We start from the raw sequence: 18,134 nt of genomic DNA on the forward strand, positions 1-18,134 counted from the left end.
CATTTCTTTTAATTGAGTGGAAAAATTTTGAAATCATTTGGTCTGTTGAAAAAGCCATACAACCCGAAAGGAGAGCTAGCTCTGAAATCCTTGTAAAATGCCTCTTTCATTCTGGCATCACCAAAAGGACTTTTTGTTTTCCCTCAAGCAGCTGTGCTGCTTGGGGCTGCCTGTCCATGGTGTGTGAGCACATGGCCCTGGGCTGGCCTTGTATGTGTCCCCAGGTGCTGTCCCACAGAGGGGTGGGGGTGGCATTTGGAAGTCAGCATTGCCCCAGTCCCACCCCTCTTCAAGGCTGCTCAAGATTCGGTGGCTGTAGGACCAAGCATCTCCGCACATGGAGGTGCTGGGGGTCAGGATTAGCAGCATTGAATTGATGGTAAAACACACCCAAAAAAACCCCAAACAAAAGCACAAAGTGCTTTTGGTTATGGTGAGAACATGGAAAAGTGTCAGAGTCTGTATTAAATTCACCACTAACCTGCTCATCCCTGAGTACCCACCTACTAACCACAATTCCCTGTGGCTCACCGAGTGCTTCCTGCCACTCTTTCCCTTAAACAGTGAAACAGGGAGTCCTGAATTTGCAGACTCACAGCATTGGTGCTCTCATACTCCCTGTGCTTGATGTCAGGCTTTACACACGTAGAATAGAGGAGGAAATCGCCTTTGCCAGAGGCCCAAACCTCGTGCACGTGCAGTACAGACCCACACAGGACTGATGGCCAGCACACGGATATAAAATACAGTGCCCTGCCATAAAACATGCACTGCTAGTCTATATATTTTGCAATCCCTTTAAAGATTTTTTTTCTTTAAACCCCTCACCCTAGCTCCCTCCCCATTCTCCCCCCAAAAAAATTATTATAAAGAATTATTGCCATTAGTACGTCTTTCCCAGTGAAAGGAGAAAATCGCCTCATTCATAATTTATACCCTCAATTACTATTAATAAAGAAATATTTCAGCAGAAAATCGCCTGGGAAAATTACACGTAACATTGCATTAACATTCTATTTGAACATTTTCATCACATTTGTTATAGAGTTAATAAGAGGGATATGCTCCCCTGACTTCTTCATGAAATTATGGGCTGCCTATGATAGTTTAATCTTTTAGACTTTATATAATATATTCACTTTACTAATTGAGCTATCCAAGGAGCAGTTAGGGATGTTCTTAAACGTAGAAGACAAAGTAATCAGGGCCGTGACTTCCTGACAAGAAGATCTTCTTCCGGAGATGAGGATCTGCACATGTGAGGGGCTCAGACAGTGTGTGTTTGTGTGCAGATGTGCTATTCCATTAGCCCTTCCCTTAAAGTCCTGCCTGTGTTTGGAAGTGAACATGAATGAAGGGTGGGGGTCACTTTCTGATTTTTTAAATATTCCCCAAAACTTCCCCTCCATTTGTATTTCAGAGTGAAAGGGGGTCTGGTGAACTCGAGCAAACAAAGTATCATTTTGGGAATAGGAAATGCCCAGCATGGGGATCTTCTCAGGAGCTGTACTTCATGTAGACAAGCCTTTGTGCTCAAATTCACCCTCACTCACAATCATGCACAGATGGTCTCCAAATCTCTGGATAGGGAGGTAGGCTGGGGCGTACAACCCCTCTTCTGCTCTTCCTGCAGCTTCTTCTTCACCATGTGATGCCATTCAGGACACACAGTGCAGAAAGGCTTCCCCCCAGCCAGGCTACAAGCAAACCCAAAACTGGGCTGTAGGCAAGAAGTGAGGTAGGTGTGAGCAGTGGGAGATAAGGAGGCACTTGGAAAATGGACACCATGACAGTGCCACCATGGGCATTGCTCTGGACAATCCATCTCCAGAAAGTGTAGCAACAGGAAGGTTTTGGTAACTCACTCTTCTGCTCCTGTGCCTGCAGCAACTGGAGCCTTGGTCCAGACTCAGCTGCTCTTGGACCCTTCCTTGCACAGATGCAGCACTGGGCTCTGAAATTTGAGCCCTTCATCCAGTCTGGGAGCTGAACCCATGTCAGGGTCTCTCTGTGAGATCCTCCTTTCCCCTCCATATGCACACAAGGAGCCCCGTATCACAACATGTGATCCAGGACTCCTGGCTTCAAGCAGGAACTTCCCAGGGCGACATCAGGAAGTGTTTTCCACCAGGTCTGTGCGCGAAAAGGCTGCAGCATCAGCGTGCTGGAGGTTGCTCACTCATTAAGCCTAAGTGGATGTAGCCCCTAGCAGGTACAGAGAGGGATCCATCACTGCAGAGCAGTGGCCCTGCCACTGGGAATGAGGTGAGCCTCTGTTCACTGCCCTGATAAAGGAGGCTGCAGTAGCACAAGGTCAGCTGCTTCATTTCACATCCACGGGGATCTCACATCCCCTCTGCATCCACTGAGAACAGGCATGGACATGGAAAGGGTGACAGGGCAGCAGGTGGCACATAGGCTCCTAGGTGAGAGTTTTCAGTCACCCCTGAAACCACTCTTGTGACTCCCAACCTCTCCAAACTTGTGGCCAATGCTGACAGCAAGCCAGAGGTTTAATGAAAACCTTTCATGTGTTGGGATTCATTAGCTGGAACTCATTAAACAGCAAATAAGAGCCTGGATGTTGCCAACTGAGTCCTGCCAAAAGGAGCTCCTGCAGGTGAGGCAGCCTGGGATGGTAGGGGACCCCCATACTAGAGGGTAGGCAGGTGAGGTCCCATCCCTCTGCAGCAGAGCAAGGCCAGTGCATGCCAGCAGAGATGGGTCCTTTCCAGGGACCTCATGGGCAGCCTAGGAACGGCAGAGGCCAAGGAAGATGAGGCTTGAGCTGTCCACCCCAGAGATGGCCACTGCCTGGCCCTGGACAGGACGGACCGTGCTGTAAACAGGACAAGGCTTGTAAACAGGGCTCCAGCTGGGACAAATTTAGCCCTTTGGGGTTGCAGCCCTGGCGCGGCAGGACACGGTGTCAGGGTATTGTCGAGAGGAGAGAGGGAGAAAGAAGCTGAATAAACAAACACAGCTTGTCCCTTTTTCTTTTTTCTTTTCTTTTTTTTTTTTTCTTTTTTTTTTTTTTTTTTGTCCCAGCCGGACAATTGTTATTTCAGGAGGACAATTGCCCTGCAGATTGAGGGAACAGGCTGGAGTTCAAGTGAATTTGGCTTCCAGTGCCTCCCTTTTCACATTGTGTTTTCACATCAGAATGCATCCTGGCATGTATGGGGAGAGTGTCCATACCTGTGTGTATGGGTAACTCCATGGATGCTCTGCTCACATCTTTGGGCTGGTCCACAGGAACAGGGGCTGCTTTGCATCCCAGATGGGACTGAGCAAGTTGGCATTGTCTATATTGTCTGTCCTGCAGGACTTGGCTGCCTCCTTATGCACCAGACTAATACTTGTGGGGTCCAGCAGCACACATGCAAGGTGATCTGTGCTCCACATTCATCTGTTTGTGCCTCCAGGGGTAGAGCAGCTCTGGAGATGTCCCTCCACAGCAGAGGGACACTGCAGAGTTGAAAGTCTTTGCAGAACTTTAGAAACAGAGATCAGGACTTGAGTTCCTTTTCTCTTTTTCTGTCATAGAGTTTTAGACAAGTCATATTCCCTTGACAAAATCATCTGTGATCTCTGGAGCAAAAGGCATGGATCTTTTCCTCCATCCTGCTCTGTGAGGATCCAAGTCTCTTTCTAAAGGCCGTGTTTGGACGCAGCCTAATTTTCACATCTTAATTTTATTTTTCTCACATCTTTCTCTGACACACACATACACAGGCATGCTTCTATTGGAAAAACGATTTTAATACCCATGGCACATTGTCCTGGTGTGATATAAAATCCAATGACATGTGGCATTTGGAAAAGGTCACTTCCCCCATCAGGATTCATTATCCTACCTCATCCTGGAAAGCCATGGGGTTGCCCCCTCCTCTGCAGACCCCTTGCCCCCTCCCTGGCTACAGGACTCAAGCAGGGAGAGGGGATGAGGCATTGGGTGGCCATGCCATGGACCTTGGCAGTGTCAGGCAGTTTCTGCAGTGAGGGCTCTTGTTTCTTGTTTGATGTCCCTGCACTTCCCGGTGCCTTAGTTTTCCTCCTGCCACACAGCAAGAGAACTTACAGGGGTGTGTTGCTGGGAAAGTTCTGTGGAGTGCACAACATTGGGTTTGGCTTTTGCTTTTCTCCCCCTGCTTACTGCTCCCTGTCTGTTCCCTATTGAGTCAAAGCCAGCACCTGTGGAGCCTTTGCTCTGCTTGGTTTCATAAGGGAAACACTCCCCTTCCCTGTTTCACTTGTCCAAATTTTTGGCTGGGTTGGCTGGGAAGTGCCTGTGCGTGTCAGCGCTCACCGCCACCTACGCAGAACTGAGAAGAGAAACTGGAGAACACATGGAAAGCCCAGCTCCTCACCAGCTTCCCCACCAAGCAAGGTGATGCTCACAGCAGGGCAGGAGTGACAAGCTCTCCTGGTGTTTTTGCATGTTTTTGCCTTTCTTTGGACTTATTTCTGCTCAGTCTTTCCCAGGACCCATTTTGTCCAAGCTGTTTCCAGCCCAGCCTGGAGCTATTCCCTGGGGGGTGGGAGGGTGCAGGTCAGACTTGCTATGGAGGTTGTCTAGGGGTTCTTGGGGGATGCAGTCCCTTGCAGAGCCAAGCATGGACTGCTCCCCATGGGCTATTCCATGAGAAGGGAACTGGGACCCAGGACTTTTCCATTTGTTCAATAACTACCTTGGGGCACCTTGGCCAAGCTGTAACCCTGTTTCCCAGCTAGAAGGGAGGGGAGAGGTGAGGGTGGGTGCACTGAGCATGCAATGGGTTCCAGGCTTAGTGGGAAGGGCAGGAGGAGGGAAGCAGGAGCAGTTCTTACTGGGGGCAGAAGGATTCTATTTGCAGCAGGGTTTAATGCTTGATGAAGATGGCTTCTCAGAGTGCTGAGGGTGATGGTTACTGAAGCCCCTTCCTACCATATAAACACCAATGAGTTATGGGTACCCCAGCCTCTAATTACGCAGTCAGCCCCAAATAGGCTGTGTCTAACGAGGCTGACAGACTAATATCTCAAGAGCCCTTAATGTGTTATCATCTCTTGCTGTATGACCTCATATTTATAACTGCTCTGGTGGGAGGTTGAGAAATGTCCTTCTCTTCCCCAAGCCCCCTCCCCAACTTTCCCCCCCCCAGAGCAGCAGCTCTTCAGCCTCATCTGTTAGGATCAGGAGGAGAGAGGCAACTTCTTTCCATCCATCATCAGAGGACTTCATGCTATTAGATGATTAAAGACATTTTTTATAATATTTGGAAGAGGCTTTGAAATGTCTCTCAAACAGTGTGATTAATGCCTGCTTAACCCTTGCCTGGCTGGGCTGGCGTGGCGGGGAGGCAGGTGCGTCCCAGGGCAGGACTGCAGTCACCCAGCCGTTGGGCACCCCAGGCCTGACAAGGTGTGATTCATGAGCGTGGGGCACCTGCAGGAAGCTCCGGCCTCCAGGCGGTTCCTAATGCACCCGGGGACTTTGTGGTTTCTGAGGCTGCAACGGTTGGGGCAGAAGGAAGCCCTGCCTGCCCCCTCTCGTGCTCTTCCACAAGAGGCCCCAGGGCTGTGCCAGTCCAGGTCTGCAAGCTGAACCATTCCACGCTGATGCTGTGGGTTTCAGGGAAGGGCAAGGAGAGGGGGTGAACAACCCGTGCCCATTCCCAACTGGCCTGAGCTGGTGGAGTGCTTGCTTCCTTAATTTCCCGTTCTTTTTACTCTGTTGCTCCAGATGAAGTCTCTCACAAAAAATCCTTGGCATCTTAGATATTCCAGTAGGATCCACCTTTAGGGTGTTGCAACCTTGCTCCAAGTTTGCCACAAAGACCCATGGGGCTGGTGGACACATTCACACTGAAACTGGTGTCAGCATTGTCTCATACCTGCTGAAAGCCAAATTACTGGTATTCCCTGATATTAGTTCCCCTGGGGGAGTGGAGATTTGGCCTCAGATGGGGGAAGTATGCCCACCTCCTTTGATCGTAGGCACAATGTTTCATAATCTCAATTTCTTGTCAATTGATTGCCAGATAGAAGCGACAACCAAAGAGGGCCCCAGGCGTCTGCAACTGCCACTCATCGTATGATTTTAACTCTCCCCCTCTGTAAGTTTGCATTATTTTCTTCTTGTTGTTGTTGTTATCTAAAGAAATCTCCTCTCCCTCCCCCTCCAAAAAGCCTCCCAGAAATTTGAACATCCTTGTTGATTTGGTATTTAGTGTATAAATAGCTAAGAAGGGTTAATGCATGATTAATAGGTGTTTTATTAAAATGGTTACTCTGTCATTATAGAGTCAAAAGGATCAATAGATTTCTTATAATCATGGCTTAAAATCATCTTTAACATCAGTGCTTATGGGCTTAAAACCTGGGGCAGGGCATTTAGAGGACCTGGGTGGGGGTCCCCTGTTAACTCCTTCCAGCTCTTTCATCACCTGAAGTGTGACTGTTCGGGTGGAGAAAAGTCAACACGGGGCTGCACATTCTTTTACAGTTACCATTCACCTTATTATTGATGGGTATTAAAATTGTCACACCCGAGGAACAGAAAAGGGAAATGGAAAGCAGGAGAAACTGGGGATGCAGCTGGATAAATGCTCTTTGTTACACCAGTCAGCAGCACCTCACTGGAGCAACACTGGGGCATGGCCAGGCTGTCTCTCATCCATTAGGTGCCTCTGCAAAGCAGCAAACATTGGCCAAGCATCACCATCACAGCCTGGCTCCTTCTCTGAGTTGCACTGCCTTTGCACCTGGGTAAGGTGGGGGGATTCCAGCCTTGCACAGAGATGAAGTCGTGTGCCTGGTGTGAGGCAGTGTGGCAGTGGCCAGGGAGGGCTTGCCCAATGCCACCTGAGTCACCTCAGCCCAGGGGCTGCCTTTCCAGCGGCTGGATGATGGTGGGTCTGGTTGGCCCAGCCCTTTGGGATGTGTGTTCCAAGCTGCTGTTTGGTAGCTCCAGGAGCACCGTGACAAACCCCAGAGATGCTGAGCTGCCCACCCCCAGCACAAGGTCTCTGCAGGAGGAGGTGCTGTTTAGACAGGCTGACACTGGGGCATCTGAGCCAGCCCAGGCAGGGGAGTGCAGTGCCCCTCTGCCCCCTCACTGCCCCACACAGCAGAGGGGAGATCCAGAGGTGATGCAGGGGGTCTGTGGTGCAGCCTGGACAGCAATGCAGAGCACTGCAAGAGCAACTGGCGCTGTTTCCTGAGTGATTCCCGAGTGTTTCCTGAGTGATTTTGGCAGCCTCAGCTGTGGATGTTGGCTACACCGCTCATGCAGTGGAGACCTAGACCTGCTCTCTAGTGAGCCGAGGAGATGTTGGTGTGCTGGGACCAGTCCTGGTGGCCTGAACCCCCCTCCCCATGCCTCCATTTCTCCCTCCCAGGTGCATCTGTGCCACTTCTGTGCAGCCCCTGGTACTGCAAGCCTGCCCAAGGCTGGAGACTCTCACTCAGAAGCTGCTCTCTGATGCTTTGGCCATGCAGAGTGACTCTGCTGCAGCCCCTCACTCACTCCCTTGCCCTGTATGAGGGCTCAGTCCCACTCCCCACCAGCCCTGCTCCCTGCCCAGCCCCACAGCCCAGGCCAGCCAGCTGGATTCAAACCAGTCAAGGTGACATAAATCAAGGTCATCCTGTTACTTTCCCTTTCTCTTCCCTGCCTCTCCTGCACTCAGCTGCCTCAGGCTGGCTTGAACAACTCCCACTTCTCAAGAAATCCCAAGTTTCCCTCGTCCAGCTGGCAGGTGTGTACCTGGCACAGGGATCTCAGCCTGCTGGGAGGATATTGCTGCCTCCACCTCCCATCCCCACCAGTGTCTGTGTGGTGTTGGGCAGAGATTTTCCAGATTCCCTGAATCCAGCTCTCTCCATCCCTATCTCATTGCTTATTTCTGGGCTATTATGTTCGACGGGGAGAATTTGTTTCTGTCCAGAGCAGATCCCCCGACAGTCTCAAACCTCTGAGGATTTATCATCTTGAGCTTTTGTTTGTGGGTCTCCAGGACCCTCTGCCCCAAGCCCAGATGTTTCTGTGTCTCCTCCATGGAGCCTGGTGACCCCCAGGAGCTCTGACCCTTCTCTTCCCCGGTGGATGTCCAGTCATGCAGCTTCCCCACGCCCTGGTCACACACATGCAGCAAAGGCTGCTGCTGGGGGCAGGATGCTGCAGTCACAGAAGCAGGGGAAATGTCTGTCTTACCTACCAGGAAGGTGATGGCTGTGTCTCTTTCTGGCTTTGCTTTCCAGGGCTGCCAAAAGAGGTGGCAGAGCACACTGGGCTCCCAGCACAGCAATCTCCTGGGACACTGAGATCATGTTCAGCCCACCCTGGGACTGAGGGGGGAAACCTGGGCTTGTCCCCTTGAGCCCCCAAATTGCATCCCTGCTTGCCTCCCTGCTCCACAGCAGCTGGGAGGGCTGGACAGAAGCAAGGTGTGACCCCCTTGCTTGTCTTGAGCCAGCAGGGACATACCCTCATATCTAGCACAGCTGAAACAGCAGCAGCCGCCTGTCCTGAGTGACAGAAGGGTGACAGTGGGGCAACTCTACATCTAGGCAGATGTTCAGCTGCCCTGTGGCCAGGGTGGGGACTTTGGGGTCCCTCCCAACAGGTTCAGGTCTGTTAGGACAGAGCTATTGACTGGCATAGTTAGCAACTGGGGTTGTGTTTTCCAAATCACCACCACTGCTGAGTTAGATGGGACCCCACTTGTCACCCTGCTCACTTTCATCCTGTGGCTGAGGCCACTGTGTCAGTGGCAGAAAGCTGATCTGGAGGGCAGTGGAATGTGACAGAGGAGGAAAGGGGTGCAGGGCTGGCCCACCAAAGCGCCACCCCTGCAGCCCCATCCCCTCCCTGGCTGCCCACATTCCTCTGCAGCAGCGCCAGGAAGGGGGGGACCAACCTTTGGCATGTTTATTGACACTCCCTGAGTTCATACTGTGACTCTACAATCTTTCCCTGAGATTATTAAGAATTAATTGATCACTTTTATATTCCCCCCGATACCCGGTGCTGCTTTGCGACAGGCGGCAGGAGGAGGGAAGGGAGGCGGGAGGAGGGTGGGGTGTGTGTAAAAAACACACTGATAAATGTTAATTACTCTTTTACAGCCCTTGTCAAATTCCAGAGCAAGTCGTAAATTCATTAAACTCTAACGGATTAAGCACATGCAGCTTATTTAGTCGCCATAAACAAGATCATTTGGATGTTGATTTTCCCCTTTTTATTGCTGCAGCAGAAAAGAGGAAAAAATCAGATGAGGGAAGCAGTTGGTGGTTACAAGGGAGTCAGAAAAGTTTGGATTTATTTCATATCTTGTTTCCTTGCTCTTTGTAGTGTATCTGCCCTTGGGTTGTGCCAGCATCTTTCCAGGGAGTCTGGCCACCCCAGGGGCCATGTCCATGCCCCAAGCAGCATGGACAGCCCTGGGATGGAAGGGCCATGTTGAACAAAGGGTGTCCATGTCCTCTCCGTGCTCCAGCAATGCCTTTATAATGCTGAGGCTCTTAAAGACCCAAGCAAGACCTGGATGAGCAGAGATGGGATGTTTGAAGACTTTTCAGTAACGTTTTATGTTGTGATTACTGCTCTGCTCTCCATCATGCTGGGAGATCTCCCAGGATAAGTTGTCTCCAGCAAGGCTCATCCAAGGCTCTGGGATGCAGGAGGCTGCTCTCAGCCACTCTGCAGAGGACTGTGCAGACCGAGTTAGCACAGAAGCAGCTCTACTCATTCTGGGATGTCTCAGCTCATTGAATGCCATCCCCAAAGTGCTGACTGTGCCCAAGTGAGATGACCCCAATCAAACTCAGCAAAGAGAGAGGGGAGACAGGAAAGGGAAGTCAGGCTGTTGGGCAGGGACATGGTGCCTTTGGCTGCTCTGAGCTCAGGAAGGTGGCCCAAGGTCTGCCAACCCACCCAGGAGCTTGCCATCCTCTGCTTGCCTGTGTTAATAATCCAGGCTGACCTCCTGAGCTGTGGGAGCAGTGGAAGGAGAATGAGAGGAGGGTCATGGAGATTAATTAATACTCAGGACTCTAATTACAAGTTTCTTCAACACAGGACTTCAAATGAGGAGCAGGCTCTGAGGCAGCCCTGAGTCCTGCTGCCCCTCAGCTGGCCCTGCTGAAATACCTCCTGCTGCCTTGCAGGAGTGGTTTTACTGGGAAAGGGATAGCAAGTGGGGGATAGCTGGCACCTGGGCACCAGCATCTCCCTCTGCAGCTCCAGGGCTCCAGGCTGTGTGTCCAAAGTTGCCAGACTGCTCCATAAATCTGTCCATGCCCTGGGTTGAGTGTTGGAGACCTGCTGCCATCCTGTGCCCAGCTCCCTGCCTTGGTCCAGTGGGACAAGAGCAGGAGTTGGCCTGAGGGACCAGAGGTCCTTGGTGGGTGTCACAGCCTGGCTCTGTGCAGGGGAGGGTGCTCCACAGGTGTGGTGCTGGCAGGAGCCTGGCACTGCTGGCCCTGTGGTGCTGATCACCCATCTCCAGCAGCGCTGGCCCTGCTTCCCCAGCCCCTCCCAGCCTCCAGCAAGGCTGAGCTCAGCAGGAGCTGCAAGCAGCCATGCACTGCAGGCAGCAGAGGGAACTCTAAACACCTCACTGGAGCGTGCTGCCTGGCTGCTGCCAGAAAAAACTTTGGGCTTTTACCTTAGAGTCCTCAGCAGCTAAAGGAGGTGACCTGGGACTGGTGGGTGCTGATTTGCTCCCACCCCCTCTTAGCCCATCTCTGCAATGGGTGCACACCCAGAAGGTCTGAGCTGTGAGTACAGCCTAACTGCCCCAGCCCTGCTCCCCTCTGCATGTGCCTCTTGAGGGGCAGAGGGAAGGAGAGGAGCTGCCAAAGTGCTCAAAGAGGACAGCAAGGAGCTGCCAGCATTCAGCGCCCCATTCCCAGCAAGCATTTCCCTCTCTCAGCCTTTGCATCAAGTACAATGTGCACAGACACCAGCAGAAGCATCCCTGCCCATCAGATCCCTCCGTGCTTTCCTGCTGTGTGGAGGTGCCCTCCAGAGATCTCCCTGGGGCTCTGAGCACAGGCAGGCATCCAGGGGTTAACGGAAGGAGCATGTCCCATGCTAAGCAGTAGCTAACAGCCACCAGCTAATAACTTTATGGCTTCAAAGCAGGGCATTTATCATGCTGAAGTTTGTTTATTCACAAGTTATATAGCACATTATACCAGCACTGTGTTTGGCTGATAAATTCTCTGTGACAAGCAAGGCTACCAATGGGGACTCACCAAGTCCAAAAGACCACTAGCTTTTTCCTGAACTCTGCTTTCTGAGATAAGGGTGTTTTTTCCCTCTTTTGTTTTGCAAGGAGGAAAGCAAAAAAATTAGACAACCTGTAAACTTGGGAAAGAAAAAAAAATATGGAGACTTGTATTGGATAAGTTGTCCAGTGCCATGATGCCCCAGTGGGGGCATAGGAGAGGGTTCTGATCCTTGTGAGGACCAGGTGAGCTGTGTTGGCAAGTGATGCCTATGGGCCTGTGGCCTTGTTGGGCATATACTGAGTGAGCACTGACAGGCTCTGGGTGTCTCCTGGAACAGCCTATCTTAGTCCTGTTTGCTTTCATGGAGGGTATTTTTTTGTTTGTTTTTTTTTTTTTTTTTTTTGCAGAAGTATTAGAGAGTGCTCTGGCAGCTCTCTGGTTCTTCTTCAGTGTTTCTAAAATGAACCATAATCATAGCTTTCATCCCTGTTTTGAGCTTACACATGTGTGGGATTTGTTACTGCTTTGGCACAAGTGCTGTGTTCCCCTGTACCCCTTGCTCTGGGTTCAGCTGCTTTAATCCCACTAATAATAATGACCTTCACATTTCTGCCTTGCTCTATCACAGGAGCCAAACCCACTTCGCAAACATTAACAAGCTCGGCCTCCCACCTCCATGCAAACATGATAGATCAGGATTATTTTTCCTGCTGCAGTGGTGGGGAAACTGAGGCATAAAGCAAGGAGTGTGCTGACCTGAACCCACTCAGAGCTGACCTGAACCCCTTCGCTTTAACCCATAGACCTCACTCTGCTCCAGTTCGGCCCAGCGTAGGCTTTTCTAGGTCTCACCTCTGGAGCAAGACCTGGGGCTGGTGGGATGCAGTGGGCCAAATCCTGATGCCAGGACCTACCTCTGGAGTGCCACTGGGGGTTCTGGAGGCAGCAGATGTTCCTGCTGCTGGGGAGTGGGGACACACTCCACACTGTGGGGGTTGTGGTGTGCCAGCTCATCCTGGCCTTTTCCTGTGGAGTCCCATCCACAGTCCTTGTGCCCTTGCCCTGCTGCAACAAGCAGAAAGCCCCCACCATGGCCCAGTGTCCAATGCCCAGACAGGGGTATGTGGGTGCCCAGCTCCCTGTGTGAAACATGCTCTGATGTGTGTCTGCAGGGGCTGCCCGCTGAGGGCATCCTGGTGCATTTACCTGTGCACACACAGGTGTGCGTAAGCACTGATCAGTGTGTGCACTGGGTGCATCTCCATCCCCAGTGCCGTGCTAGGGTCCATCCCTGGCTGCCCATCCACGTGGCCATGTTGGACATGCTGCCACCCCAGCTTGTGCATCGCTGGCTGCATCCCTGCTGCATCCCCAGCCGTGTACCTGCACGGCGTGCGCGGCCGGCTGCGGATCTGCATCGGTGCCTGCGTGCAATGGCCCCTGCAGGCTGTAAATACTGGCAGTGTGGCGGGGAGGTTGAGCGGTTTATGGCTCAAGGTCAGGCCCGTGAATCATAAAAAGGTGTCGGAAGGAGCATTAACTCCTAGCCTTCGCTTGGTCTCTGTGTGGTTTCAGGCGGGGCCCCGGAGGCAGTGATTAAAGGGTGCACCTTCCCCTTTCAGTTTTACGGTAAAAGGAAAGCAGTAAATTAGAAGCCCACAGGCTGGGGCAGGCCGGGTCCCAACAGCACAACAGCTAAACAAGTACCTGCTCTGCGCCCCGAGACTCTGCCTCTGGCTCTGCACACCCCAGCTCAGCCCCACACAGCCCCTTCCCATGGCAGTCCCTGTCCAGGAGCAGTGTCCTGCTGCCACGTGGTGGGCATGGCAAGGGACATCCCTCCATCCTTGCCCAGCAACAGTTTGGGGTGGCCGGGGCTGTTCAGTCCTGCTCACCCCACAGAACAGGAGTGCCTCTTGTTCTGCACCTTTTTATGACTCCGGCTGTAATTAACTCCAGTAATAAATTTTTTTTAATCCAAATAGATATAATTAACGTTTAATGCCCCTGTTTTCTTGTGAATTGTCAGGACTATTAAGAGCTGAGTATTGATTGAAGAGGCATATGTTTCTGCTGCTGAGGTGGGACTGCTGAGACAGAGAGCCCTGATAAAATGGTCGGGTCCTGTCCCACATCTGGACCTCAGGACAGTGAGTTGAGGCTGGGGAGAGTTGGGGCAACATCCAGCACTGCAGGGCTGACCCTGGCCCAGGGAAGCAGGGAGGAAGGGATGAAGGTTGTCTTATTTTTTCCCACCACTCAGCTGTAGGTACCCTCCAGCAATGTGGCCTTTGGTGAGCACTCAGTCATGGGGCATTGCTGCCAGCATATGCTCTAAACTCGCCATCTCCTGGAGAAGGGCTTTCAGGGACAGAGGTGTGAATACACCCTGGTCCATTCTCATACCAGATCCTGCAGCTGACCCAGCTGCAGCTGCCCTGGCACCCTGGCTCGTAACCACCACCATCTGCCATGAGACATAGGAAACAACACCTTCCCTGAGTGCTGCTGTTGCAGCCAGTCCTGATAAGGCACTGTTTGAAGGGCTGGGCCACTGCCAAAATGATTTCTCCCAGCTCCTGACAGGGCCAGTGCACATCAGCCCCAGGATCACTGCAGGCTCTGCACCCCTTCTGGCCCTGCTTTCCAGTGGGCAGAATGAAGAATGCAGTCACATGCTGTCCCCCTGTCCCTGGGCTGGACTGGGCATTAGATGTCTCTGAGGAGGAGAGGAAGGGAGCCTTGCAGCATGCCAGGAGAGAAAATACTCCTCCTTTCCCTTAAAAAAATGTGCTTTTTCCCCTGGGGAATGGCATTGCGGAGCCCTGGAATTGACGCAGCTGCCAGAGGTGATGGATGCTGCCAGCTGATGGAGCAGAGCGGGTCAGCAGAGCAGAAACCAGCAGGCACAAAGAGAGAGCATCCCTGCTAAGCAAGGCAGGCGGTGACACCCTGTGCCGGGCCCACAACAGCCCCCTCTGTGTTGGGCTGGAGTTGGCACAGCTGGAGTACCTGGGGTGCCACCCTGCGATGCCCCCGGCCTCGCCCCAACTGCACCCACCAACAAGAAGGGCCTTTCTTCATCTCCACACAAGCCCTGATTGTTCAGATGCTTCCCCTGCTGCTGCCTTGTTCTTTTGCCCTTCCCAGAGATGGTTCTGGGAGGAAATTGAGGATTTGCAACATCTGCATGACCAGAGCTGCTGGGACTACAAGGTTTCAAAAGGAACTGAGGCTTCTCATGTGAGTCCAGACCAGGTTGTCTTGGTGCCCTCAGCAGCCCCGTTCCAGGACATCTCAGTTCCCTCAGCAGGGAACTGAGGGAAGTTGCAAGCCCACAGCCCACCCTATCTCAATTTCCCCACCAGTGGCTGAGGTCCTGCTTCACTTTTGCAGATGTGCAAAAGTAAAGGTCCTGCTTCACTTTTGCAGGTGTCCTTTCCACTCACAGGAGGGCAGGATATGTCCCCCTCAGGCATGGGTGTGTGAATAGGATCAGGAGGAGATCCCAACAAAGGCAGGCCACACTAAGCTGTAGAAAGGAAAAGCTCTTTGTAAGGCTGGAGTGAAACAGCATGCACTGAGCCCCAGGCTTGAGACTCAGGACTGCAGGATGCTCTGTCTCTCTGGTGAGGGCAGCAGGATCTTCACCTTCCTTTCACCCAAGCATAAGGAAGAGAAAAAGCTCCTGCCTCAGCTGGGAGGCCATACCTTTCACTCAGATCCCCTTGGACAGAGGGTCACAATGTCCTCCAGGGATGTGGAGCTGCATTGTCCCTCCTGCAGGCTGGGGACACTGAGCAGGTCTCCCCCAGATGTGTGTCAGGAAGGAGCCCAGGCGTCCTGGCTCCAATCCTATGCTCTGTCTCCAGCTGAAGGATGTGTGCTAGCTGGAGCTGCTAGGCTGAAGGATGTATCTCTGCAGGGATCTGAACCCTGAACTGTCATCTTTGCTCTCCAGCAAACCCAGCTGCTGAGTCCCTGTGCAGCACCGACTGCTGCTCCAGCAGATGTGAAGAGAAGGAGGAGTGCAGGAAAGGAGCTCAGCTTCAAATCGATTCTGAGCACTGTGATAAGAATCTCTTATCACCCTTGTCATTGTAATGGCTGGGACTGAAATGCTGGGCTGAGTAAAAGTCAGGTTTTTGCAGACCAGAGGTGAGGAGGAGACAGGGCACAGAAGGGACAGCCACAGCAATTGTGGCTCTGGAATGAGGTCCCAAGGCTTTGAGTTCCTGCTTGCTCTCCAGTGACACTCTAAACCAGCTTTTTTTCCCAGCCTTAGACCTGCCCCAGCTTCTTTCTCCAGCTCCTTCCAAAGAAGAAGAGCTCCTGGTGACACAGATGAAACACAGTGAAGGAATGGGTCCAGCACATCCAAACTATGCATGGTGGTAAGGGGCACACAGAGTAGTCCTGGGGGCTGAATATTGCCAGGAGAGACCAAGAGTGAAAGGAAAAACTGAGAATTTCATGCTCCCATGTCTGCAGCTTCCTCCAGCCTCTTCCCACCTTCCCCTGAGTCGAGCTCAGCCCCATCCCTTTAGGGGTGTAGCACAGGAATGCAGGTTCCCAGGAGCCAGTGGAGCTGACAGGGATCTGGCAGGGATTTCCTGGCCTTTGGGAATTCCCTCTGCTCCCAGTGCTGTCCATAAGCAATGGCTAAGGGAAAGGGAGCTGCTAAGCTTGTATGCTCCAGGTGGTATAAGACTATATAGTGACAGCAGCACCGAGTACCCTCATCTGTAAGAGGCTCCCCTGGTGCCCTGCTGATGTTCTGCCTTTAACCCCTCATGCTTCCTCCCTGCATTTATTAACAACTGTTGATTGGGATTCCAAGGTTGTCAAGCCTTGCAGAGGTGCAGATAAAATCTAAGGCTGCTGCAGTCCCTGCATCTCCAGCCCCACCAATCCCCTTGTCTATCTACAATCTCTCTCCTCCTGCTAAGCTTTGCTCTGGCAGACAAGCCCCAGAAGGTTAAACAGAAGCAAGGCTGCATCTCTGTCCTCCTCCAACAACCATGCAGCTGGGGATGTGTCAGCTTTCCACCTGCCACCCTGTTCCCCTTTGCAGGGGCTGTGTGGGATGCCCTGCTGCCAGGTGGGGATGGCCAGGCAGGGACCTCAGCACTGAGGAAGGCAACACTGTTCCAAAAGGCTTGCTGAGGGAGGTTTTTCTGCTGGTTCCATGGTACTGGTGTCAAAAAAACCCTTTTTGAAAGATCCCATGAGCCCCCTGCACATGGGTGCCCTGTTATTGGGAGCTCTTAGCCAGGGTGAGGTGCCCCAGTGCATGGCAGAGGGACACCTCCACACAGCAGGGGCTTTGTTGGGCCCAGCAATTTTTCTGCTGGCGAGGACAACTCTGAGCAATGGACTAGTTTTTCCTATCATAGACCACATCCAGGTTTCATGGCTGTTTGCTGGTCACAGAAATGGCCCACCACTCCTAAGAGACACTTCAGGACTTGCCCATTTAATTCCAGCAGGGGCAGTGTCATGTCGAGAGAAATTGGCTCCACCAGAGGATTTATTCATTTCTCCTTCCCTCTGCCTCCTGACAGGGGCTGTGCTGAGATCCTCAGAGTCATCTCGCTAAAGCCAAGGGGAGCTTAGTGCTTAAATGGTTTTCATGCCACACAGAAGTTTAGTGCTTGTCAACAAGTCTGAGGTCTTGCTGAAAAGGCTCAGCAAAACAGAGCAGCAGGGAGAGGAGGAGAGCAGGCACCAGTGCTGGGAAGGGGGAGCACATGAGCCACATCTCCAAAGCACCTGCATACATGGGAACATCGCATATCCAGCTCTAGGTATCCCCACTAGAAAATTTGGCTGCCCCACTCTCCAGCAAGAGCTGTATTTGGCCCAGCTCCTAAACTTCATGGAAAAATCTTTAAACCTCACTAATGTGGAAAAACAGAGCTGGCCTGTAGTTTTCAAGCCCTTGCTTTTGTAGGTTCTTGCAGAAATAGATATACACAAATATTTTGTGTGCTGTATTCACCAGGATGCATTTCCTGCTGAGGCGAGCCCGGGGCTGGTGGGGCTGAACGCTGTTGCAGTAACGTGCTGGCTCTGCAGATGGGGATAGCAGAGCTCAGAAACCAAACCCAGCTCCAGATGCTACTGAAAAAGCCTGCCCTGCCTTGGGAGGACAAGGAGCACACCCTCACCTCCTCAGGCATCCCAGGACAAGGAGCACACCCTCACCTCCTCAGGCATCCCAGCTGCCCCGCTGGGAGGAGAACACCTTAAAGTAATTTTCTTCCCTTTTGGGGAGCTGGATTTCCTGGGTATGAATTAGTTTGAGCACAGGATAGCTCAGTTCAGGCTCTGGGACACAGATCTGATACAGGGTGGATCTGCAAGGCAGATGTCACAGGCAAGCTGGCAGTGCCAAGGTCTGGAGACCACTCAATCTGTGGGCTCCTGGGAAGCCACCCCACACTTTGGTGGCAGCACAAGGAGCAAGGAAGCACAGACAGCAGGGCAGGCTGTCCCCACCATGGGCATGCTGCAGTAATAGCAGCCCGCAAGCCAGCTGCTCCTATGGGATCTGTGGGTGCCAGGGAGTCACTTGAGTCAAACGTTTGAGCAGGTTTGGGAGGAGGGCTGGGTGGCTTTATGGGCAGTAATAGCATTTACAGCCCTGCTGGCTGAGGCACTGATCCATGGGGAAGGGAGACCTCTTCTCAGAAAAAAAACCAAAATGCAACAATATCTGGCCTCCAACCTTCCAAAAGGCCGGATTGTCCCCATCCTTTTACTGAAGAATCCTTGATGGACTGATGTCCCATGAATCTGTGGGTCAATCCCACCTGGCACAGTGAGCATTCCTGCACTGGTGAGGTGTAAACTCATACTTCTCCATGGATTAATTAAGCCCTTCATTTTCATGGGAAGTGTCAAAGATTTCC

At 52.2% G+C, this 18,134-nt stretch overlaps 1 protein-coding gene across 1 annotated transcript in view; it reads left to right on the forward strand.

Moving 5' to 3' along the window:
* RNF220 (ring finger protein 220) overlaps positions 1–18,134 on the forward strand; it is a 214,594-nt gene that overhangs the window by 81,941 nt on the left and 114,519 nt on the right. Inside the window, exon 3 of the mRNA XM_059478087.1 lies at positions 6,024–6,098. Coding sequence (XP_059334070.1) covers positions 6,024–6,098 — 75 coding nt within the window. The remainder of the gene's footprint in view (positions 1–6,023; positions 6,099–18,134) is intronic.

The sequence above is a fragment of the Ammospiza nelsoni genome, chromosome 9, assembly GCF_027579445.1.
Source record: "Ammospiza nelsoni isolate bAmmNel1 chromosome 9, bAmmNel1.pri, whole genome shotgun sequence".
In the NCBI taxonomy this organism is placed as follows: domain Eukaryota; kingdom Metazoa; phylum Chordata; class Aves; order Passeriformes; family Passerellidae; genus Ammospiza; species Ammospiza nelsoni.